The following is a 9,987-nucleotide window of genomic DNA, read 5'->3' as shown; positions in this document are numbered from 1 at the left end:
CACACACACACACACACACACACACACACACACACACACACACACACACACACACACACACACACCGTCAACTTTGCTAAATTGCTAATGAAGAAACGCTGACCAGGCAGCTGTGATTGAGCAGCAATGTCCATCCAACTCTTTCCACGGCTGTTGTGGTTGTGATAATGTTGTGAGGCCACATCGAACAGACTCGGATGAGCTTGCCAAAGTTGGTCCAAGTTGGAAACTCGGGCCGATCCCTAAAACTGTCGCACGACTGAAAAATCGTCTCCAAATATCGCACAGTGTATGGCCAGCTTAATTTTCCGTCCATCGTTTGGGGGGCGCTGGAGGCTGTTCCAGCTGCTATGGGTGAAGGCAGGGGGACACCCTTGATGGGTCTCTCAAATTCACAGCTACGAGCAATTTAGATTCACCAATTAACCCCACTAGTGGGGGTTAGTGGACTTACGTATAAATGAAAAATTCTGAGTTTGCACAATCTCAGTATTTGTAAGACTCTTTCCTCTTTTAATGTGAGTTTTACTGTGTAACAAATGCATTACTATTGTCCCTTACCACCATTTCTCTTTTGAAAACTTCAGATTTACAGTATAGGCTTAATTATAAAAAGGAATTGTGGGATATGTGGTACTCAAACCGTACTAGACTAACACTAGCTCATTTGAACCCATAAAACAAAGCCTTACTATTTCTGTAGTATAAATAAAATGCACAAAATGTAATGTTTTTATCTGTAAAGGTTTTCCTTGAGACTTTAGCAGGAGCATCGAACAGCAAACTGGACTGCCTCATGCAGTTTATTATTGACAAACCGTGTATTTTCTCTGACAGGCGCTGGAGTCCCACAGTTTAAACCCATCCCCCTCAACTCAGGCTTTCGGATTGAAGTGTTGGTCAACGGCTCTCTGCTCATCAAGCACGTGCTGGAAGAAGACAGTGGTTTCTACCTGTGTAGAGTCAGCAATGACGTCGGGGCCGACGTGAGCAAGTCGATGTACCTCAACGTCAAAAGTAAGTCTGACAGGACGACAGCACCTATTAGAGCCAAAGAATGTAAATTTGGCATGTTTGGTTTTTGTCCTGTTGACTCTCCTCTTTCGTGCACCGGCTGCTGGTGCATTAAAACAAAAAGTTAAAGCTAAAGCACAAAGGTTAAGTGAGCTGAACTTCGACAGTCAGTCAGGCCACCAGAAAGATGTCACCACGGTTGCTTGCGCTGTGCTTTCTGCCTGAACGAATCCCACGAAAGCAACGCACACAGCCTCTACACCACATCTCTTGGAGAAAGTACAGCATTTATCTGCTGTGTGGCCAAGGATTTAGCTCCCCTCCATTAATCCCTGAATTCTGCATGCGAGCAAGAGCTGCCATGTGGAAAAGAGGGCTGTGGAATACAGCAAGGGAGGTTGGAAGAAGGAATAGGTTATCCACGTCTTTTCTCCTCATCTCTGTGTCCTATATGTCTTCTATCTTGTCTTTAGTTTAGTAAGTAGAAGAAAATGTTAACTATTTGCTGAGTTGTTTGTGTTCTTGTATAGATAATACACTTTTTAATAGGAATGCTGCCCTCTTGAGGTTGAAAGTCTGTTTAATAAACCATGAGAGCGCATAAATTATTCCAGCGCATCTTCTCAGAAAGAGAGATGTTGAAAGCAGCCTGCAGAAATGGTAGGAATGGTTTTAAGAGCTTCCTTCAAGGTGAAAACAACAACCTCAGAAATAATGTATATGTGAGTTTTACCAAAAAGTACAGTTACTTAACTTTAGCTGGTGATTGTGGATGTGTCCGTGGATGTGTGAGCTCCAACTGCTTTACTGCGGCTCAGCGCTCATTTTGATTGGTTGCTGTTAGATAAAGCTTTTGCCACCACGGCTCTTATCAAGCCCGAGCAGGGTATTCCCTGCTGAGTGTCTAACTGTCTGCCAGCCACAGCCAAATAGGCTCCAACTCCTTTATGACCCCCTCTGTCTGATTGAGGCCCACCATGTCACCTCATAGACAAGTGTGCTCAGAAGCACCAGCTCTCAGTGTAGCTGCGGTTTGGTGTCTTAGGCCATTAGAGTGTGAGTCACGGTTGAATTTTCTTATTGATACTTGAATCCTCACACCTCTGTGAAGTGTTGTGTCTTTAATTTATTTTTTAACACACGTTCCTCAGACCTCAGAGTTCTTGAACTTGGTAAAAATCTGAACCTTTAACTGTAACACAACTCCTTTATTGGGTGGCTGTAGCTCAGGCGGTAGAGCAGGTCATCCACTGATCAGAAGGTTGGTGGTTTGATTCCTGGCTTCCCCTAGTCTACATGCCAAATATCCTTGGGCAAGATACTAACCCCAAATTGCTCTCCGATGCATCCATCAGAGTATGAATGTGTGTGAATGTTAGCTATGAAGCACTTAGAAAGCTGTGCTTGGGTGAATGCACAAGTTGTGTAAAGTGCTTTGAGTACTCAGATGAGTAGAAAAGCGCTATGTAAGAACCAGTCCATTTCCTTTATCTCTCAAATGTCCTTAAATCATCAGCTGACAGGCTACTTTCTAAATAATCTTTCCCCTTTAGGTTTTCTGAAACTCTCAAAGCTCGGGACGTCATAAGATCATCATTTGCAAAGTGCGTGCTCTAGTCCAGTGTGTATCTTACAAGAGCATCGAGTTGTATAAGCAATATTACAGACTGATTATCATTATGATTAGTATATTGTGGATTTGACATTGATAACCACCAGAAACACCAGAGAAGTACAAGGAGGAAAAATCATTTGTTGACTGTAGCTTTCTCATTTACGCTTACACTTCACTTAAGCTTTGTCAAGCTAAACCTAACCGGTTTGTAGCATCGTAAACCCAATATCTCCAGGTTGTCAAACTGTGTGAAAAGGCAAAACCTTTATGGAAAAACCGTTGGATGTTGGATTAGATGGTGTATATGTTAGAAACTAACAAACAGTTAGTCTCTGCATTTGGATTACAACTTTGAGTTTCTAACACAGTACACAACCTAATCTCACTGGTTTGAACTCTTTATATAAACCACATTATTTATAACACGTGTCAAACACACTGCAAGATTTGGATTTTTATTTAACAGATTATTTGTCTTTGTCTTCTTTATGTCTGCAGCCCCTCAGGTGCATGCTGTGCTCCTGAAGCATCTGCCCGTTGTTGTGGTAGTTGTCCTGATTTGTGCCTCTTCTGTGCAGTAACCCAAATCTCCCCGCGTGCCAAGGGAGCCACACCTCATCCTCTATCCCGTGTGTGTCTGTGTGTGGACAATGAGCTCATTAACCCGTACAGTTTCTCTCTGTGCTTGACAGAGACGGTGCACCACAGTAATGCCTGAATCTGTGATGTCCTGTACACCGTGTGCTGCCTTTATGTTGTTTATTCAGACCAGCCTACACTAATTGAACAGTGGCAAGCACTTAAGAGGCTTAGGAGCCAATTTGAGAGGAGGCACACAATCTGACGCATGCTGGACCAGTCACGTGATGGACAGACGGCTTGATCTTCACTCACTATTATTGGCTTGATGCATTGGCAAACAATAGATTGAATGAGAAGCTTTAACATATGTAAGCATGGAAACATTTATGGTGAAGATGCTGTCAGTTTTGTGTGCGTGTGGGACACAGGTGAGCAAACAAGCTCATAAGCCCACACAAAGACAGAGATTTCACACAAAGGTGTGCACGCTTTACTGTAAAGGCACTGATACAGTGCAGAGCAGTGCAGCCATTACTAAAGAATAATGGGCCAGGCAGCTAATGCAGTGCTTGGGATAGATCCCACTCCACCAGGCTATTGTAGTGGACTGCCTGGGAAATGAATTGCATCTATTGTGATGTCTTTGCTTGGCACTTTCATTGTTATGAGTGTCTGTGCATAGGCTCATGTCTCGTCATAATACACCATGCATCATGCAGGATGAGCACCAACACTACACTAACAGCCAGCAGAAACTGCTCGCGCTCTCTGCCGGGGGAGAGCAAGTGTGTGCACATGCACTCTGTTTGTTTTTCTCTCATAGGCTTCCTTATTTGAGTAGTAATCACTTTTTGTCCTGTGTGAAAACTGGTTGCAGATGGCGGCTTGAATGAATGATTTTTATGTCATTTACAGTCAAGCATCTCTACCTACAAAACAGATGCTATTCAGTCAATTCATTACCAATCCACAACAGATGCTATCAGAGGCGGTCAACAGCCACTCGGTGTTTATCAGGGCCAATTAAAACCAATCAAGCCTGTTAGACATCATAATGCCTGCAGACGCAGTGATGAAGCTTCACTCGAGTGCAGTGCTAAATGGTCTTATGGTCGCGGAGCAGTCTCAAGCACAGAATCCTCTTAGGGCCGGGTTTTAAAGAGACTTTCATCTAAATCCAAAACAGTTTAGTTTTCTGCTGTCTTTGATCCGGAAATGAATCTTAAACAAAGACTTGTTTTTCAGTGAAGAAATAAATTCTTCTTTTTTAAAAAAGAAGCTTTGTACAGGATAAAAAGTCTGCAAGTAATTCTGAAAGTTCTCTTGATACCTTTTGGGACTCACCGCATCACTTCCTGTTGCTTTTACTCTCAACACAGTGCAAACCTGTAACAGACCTTGGAGGCTCAGGCTGGATTCACTGGGTAAACAGAAGCGGTCGACTGCAAGAACTGCAGTATATTTTCAGTGTATAAGAAAGTATGAGCCTTGTTTTGCACACTCCACTAGTCAGTGTTGGAAAGTTGTCTACTTTGCTGGATTTAAAGTAGTCAGCACTTTTTTTTTCTAAATGAATTTTAGAGAAATATTAAGCCCAGTTTAACCCTTGGACCAGTTAAAAGTGTGACTGTGAAACAAAGAAGTTTCCTTGACTCTCATTGTGTTTATTGAGCCTACTTGCACTAAGCCACTGTTCCAGTGTGCAGGCCTATATTTGCTATCATGCTTCACGTCCAAGCCAATTGTGCAGCTAAAGGAATTATTTCAGTACATTGCAGGCAGCCAGTGAACCAGTCATCACCGCAGCGCAATACCCCACGTCAAGGCTGCCTCTTCCCCAGCGCCCACTTACAGTGTGCCCTCAAGGCATAAAGCTAGATGCATCTCAGCTTGTCTTTTCTTGTCAGCCCTTGTGGCCCCATTGAGCCGGGGTGCCCTTTGGCTCACATTGGCCAGGCTGTAGAATGTAGACTAGCATCCCAGTGTTCACACCACGGAGGGATCCACAGCTTGTATTTGTGGAGAAGCCGGCTCACCGTAAGTCTTCTTGTTAATTCAAAGGTTTCACTTTTTAAAAGCAGCTATTACATCAATCACACAAGAGATGCTGTATACCAAGGAAAAAACGGATCGTCACCACGACTGATGCAAACAGTACCCTCCCAAGAGAAATTCACACCAGGATCCATACAGGAGAGGTGCCACTTTAATTATTACGGTGTGAATGAGAGGTGATCCCTGATAAGTGCAGCGCAAACACAGCAGTCAAACTTTTCTTAAAAGCCATTAACGATGGCATAGTTTTCTTTTTGCAGGATGTACAAAGTGAAGCTTGGTGTCCGTGTCCATTTTATTGTTATTAACAAATAAATAAATAAAAGTAATCCTGCTTCACCACCTCTCACATCTCATTGATCCTCTGAGACGGTGTGACTGCTTTCTTTCTTTGATCTCATATGAATAGCCCCACGCCGACGTAGCCATTCACCCATAATTTTATGTTAGTATTATTCTCCTGACTCCACCATTTGGCTAATTCTGTTTTCCACATCGCTAACACCAGCAGTTACAGGCATTAGAAACATTTTCTTTTTTTGTGTTGTCTTTTATTTCTGCATTGCGACATTCGGGGTGTGATTGTGTAATCATCATCATGCTCCCGTGGAAATCAATGGCAGGTCTGCGTTCTATTCCTGGCTACTACAAATGGCCCTATTTCTAAGAGTACAGACGAAGGAGAGAGCGCGAGAGAGAGAGGAGGCAGGCAAGGAGAGGAGAGGAGAGACTGTCCGATGCTGGTTGGCATGGTAACCTGGCCAGGTGAAAGGGAGCCTGGGAGAAGGGGGAGAGGGAGGGGGTGGGGTGCTTTTGTCTCAGGGGAGTAGCCTATCAGCAGCCAGCCTATCCCCCACAATCCCCTGCAGGCTTAAGCGTATCATCACTGCCCTCTGGGTTGCTGTGGAGGAACAGGGCTCTCCTCACCTCCACATAAAAGACACAATGTGCAGTGCAGTAAACATACACAACGCAGTCCACTGTTTCCTCTCTCGAATGCTCATGCCTTCCTTCAGCCTTCCTTGGCAACATGTCACATCTTACTGGTTCCTACTGGAGACCAGTACGTAAGCGGTTTTCCTGTGTGTGTGTTTGTGCATGACTCTAAGCTCTTTATGTGTGCTTGAGTTCATCATGTCATTGTGTGTTTGTTTTTGTTTAATGATATGTACAATCCGTCTTTTCCAGACATCTGCACGCACACCTCCAGTTATGTTTAGAGCTGAATTAAGCATCGGGGAGCCGGTGCTTTCTGACACCAGGAGATACCCTTTTCCCACCATCTGTCCTCTCATTCTCTTTTTCTTTCCTCCCTCTGTCCACACTCCTTCCCCTGGTTCTGTTTCCATAATTCTGCTGGATATTAAAGAAATATATCAACACAACAATTACGAGGCCATAAAATGAGCCTCGGGGCTGGCGCAGCTGGGCTGCTCACACACAGGGTTGTACACACATACATTTACATAGACACAAGCTGCATACGCCTCATCTCAGAGGCCTCTTCATGGTGCAGAGGCACTCCTGCTTTTAAAGAAATGTTTGCTTTTGTCTTTAATCTCAAATCAGGATTTCCTATTTCATTAATGTGGGAAAAAATAATAAAAAAATATATTATCCCAAAAATGGAACCTTTGGGGGGGTTGTTCCACAGTATTTGAAAATTTGAAAAGGCTGCCAAAAATTTCATCCAATGTTTTCTGTGCATTTCAAAGAGCAAATAAATGTAAATTTTCTTTGTCTGCTGTACCCAACTAAAGCACTGGTTTCTACTGGTGAGCCTCTCCGAGGTGGAGCAGCTGCTCTGATTATTTTTTGTTGGATCAAAAAACTTTAGGTTTAGCTTCTACAAAGACTGGTTTACATATACATTCATTAATTTTTTCCTCATTGGTTTCCTGTCACATCAGTTACTGTTGTTGCTTGGAAAACAGGAACTGCTACTGAGGCATTTAGGAAACATTTGTAAATTGGAACTACAAAAGAAAGAAAACCTGTAAAGGGCACAGCGATAGTTTGTGTACAAAAACCTGAGCTGCTTCTCGTGGCTTTTTTTTTTTTTACCTTGCTTCCAATGATCCGAAACTTTTTGGCATTTTTGTAAAGTGCTCTCGAGCGATAGTTCCCCCGGCTTTCTGACTGAAGGTCTTTCGATTCATGTTGGAGATCTTATCAAAACTGATGAAATTATAAATGCAGAAAAGTACCATCAGATTTTTATCCACCATGCAATACGATCTGGGAAGTAACAACTTCATTTTTCAGCATGGATCCAAACACACTGTCAATGCAATAAAAGCAAACCTGGATAGAACATCACACGATGAAAGACTGATAGTCATGGATTGGCCCCCCAGAGCTTGAACCGCAACATTATTGAAGTACATAGTCTTGACAGTTAATGGAACAGAATGCAGCCTTCTGTAGTGAACTTTCTAGTGTTTAAAAGCTGGATCCATGTCAGGAAAACATTATAAGTAAACTCTACCAATTCTGCTGCCGGTCAAATACACGGCCAGAATCATACCAGCGGCTCGTTGATGGCTACCAAAACCATCTGGTCGAACTTGCTAAGGGACACTTAATCATATATTAGTGGTGCATGTATATATTTGAGCCTGAATGTCTCATTTTTGATTAGTGGAAATCCAAAACAAATTTAAAGTTGAGCACCCAGAAGACATCGTTAAAAGCCCCAAATTACTGTTACAGTCCTGCCCATGATGAGTGAACGTAAACGTCTACACAACTGTATAATGATGCTCTTGTGATGAGCGTAGTTTCAATGTTTCTTTACAAAATGCCAGATACTAAAATATCTTTAAAGTTTACAGTACACAGGTATTCTCCACAGCTGATGAGCCGAGCCTTCTCAGTCTCTTCGTTGCCCTTCCTTTTTGTCGCCTAGCGTAGTATCCCACTGTGCCAGGAGTGTCAACAACACGGCCCCGTGCCACCTCGGAGCCACTTACATGGCGAAATGAAAGTAGCTGTGCTCTCAAACGATAACGTTTACATAAAGCCGGAGCGGTTATTTATTTCCCCTCACTTTTCCAAATGTGTCTCACAAAAAATTCATACTTGTCATGCAAAATAAATCAGCGTTCTTTTCCAGAGCCGAGCCTCAAATGGCGGCAGAGTGAATAAGAGATGAGGCTTAAATGTTCGCAACCTCTTGCCTGACACGTCCCATCAGATCAGCAGAGTCACGCTTTGTGTGTGTGTGTGTGTGTGTGTGTATGTGGGGGGGGGACGCAAAATGAGAGCGAGCACACGTGTTGGCGTGCACGCGCAGGCAGAGGTGTGTTTATGTGTGAGAGCATCTGGGAGTGGAAGGTTGTTATACACTCTGCTGTGGGTGTAATGAGCCATGTACAGTATGTCGTTAGTGTACATTTAGTGTGGTGTCTTCAGAGTGTTGTTAGAGCATAACTGTACCACTTAGTACCCTACGATGCACGCCAGAGCTGTGCGCTGCCATCAACACAACATTACAGGTTTTATATCTGCTGTTTCAACAATACACACGTGAAGCTTCGTGTTTTTTTCTATTTATTTATTTTTGCTTTCAGCTTTTATCGTATTTTAATATAAAATTTACAAAATGAATACTAAACATTTTTGCAAAACTAAAAAAACAATGTTTGCTCTGTAAGAAGTTCCAGAAAAGGAATTCGTTCATTTTTATTTCATGATGTTTATGTTTAGGACAGCAGAGTCATCAGCTGCTCCTCACCTTCCAGCCAATCATAGGCCTGCCTGTTAACTGTGTTATTTGATTGTTTATGCTTTTTTTACTACATAGTGCATCTTTAACTGAGGAACATCTTTCTGATAGATATAATATTACATTGAATATAATGAAATCATAGTGTCAGTTTACTCTGAATGGGTTTTAGGTATTTTAGGCTTACAGTGTTAAAAGGAGCTATAAGAGCAATTAGTTCCCAAGTAATCGCTTGCTTAAAGAGGCAGAGGTGAAGGGATGAGGACTAGCAGAAAGTACAGATATCACTATTGTTGCGCCTCCTCAAGGGCGTAACAACAACACAACAACTCCAGAAACCCAGTACAAGTGTTATACGCTGAGACAAGTTTAATGGCAGCTTTCTCACAAAAGCAATGACCCAAATTCATAAAACAAATGTTGGGGAGAAAGGGACAGTTAGGTTGTGCCAAAAAAAACCCCCACAAAAAAGACAAAACCAAAACGTAGCTGAGCTCTTACCCCAGAAAAACAAGGAAGGAAAAAAGTCCACAACTCAAAACAAGCTCAAAAATGACATTGGTGGCACCAACATACTTACCTAAGAAAACATGCAGCCTGCAGACACGTGACACTATTGAACATACTAAATACATGTTTCACTCTTCTTGCGTTCTTTCTCTTCTCTTGAGCTTTCAAGCATGAACAGCCTGTTTAAGGTCACGCCGACGCATCACAGTGGAATTTAAGTCCAGATTTTGAAACCTTTTTATCATTATTGTTGTATAAATTGTAATTACCAACACAGTTTTTTATGATTTATGTTTCCACTAGAATGCCCAAGGTCTTCAACTGAAATATGGAATATTGAAATACTCAAATATAAAAAATGTAAAGAACTACTAAAGCACATTGTTATTTTTCTTTATAAACATGCAAAAATACAGTTATTTCCTTTATTTTTTTCTTGTTTTTTATGGCATGTGGTCTGATCATTTTTTAAACTGCATATACA

At 42.2% G+C, this 9,987-nt stretch overlaps 1 protein-coding gene across 3 annotated transcripts in view; it reads left to right on the top strand.

Moving 5' to 3' along the window:
* dscama (Down syndrome cell adhesion molecule a) overlaps positions 1 to 9,987 on the top strand; it is a 103,793-nt gene that overhangs the window by 77,740 nt on the left and 16,066 nt on the right. For all 3 annotated transcript variants that reach the window (XM_013912751.1, XM_013912752.1, XM_013912750.1), the window contains exon 11: positions 838 to 1,017. In XM_013912751.1, the coding sequence (XP_013768205.1) occupies positions 838 to 1,017 (180 nt within the window). The remainder of the gene's footprint in view (positions 1 to 837; positions 1,018 to 9,987) is intronic.

The sequence above is a fragment of the Pundamilia nyererei genome, unplaced genomic scaffold (assembly GCF_000239375.1).
Source record: "Pundamilia nyererei isolate P.nyererei 1_Seehausen unplaced genomic scaffold, PunNye1.0 scaffold00099, whole genome shotgun sequence".
Lineage (NCBI taxonomy): Eukaryota > Metazoa > Chordata > Actinopteri > Cichliformes > Cichlidae > Pundamilia > Pundamilia nyererei.
This window is presented reverse-complemented; position numbering and strand designations above follow the sequence as displayed.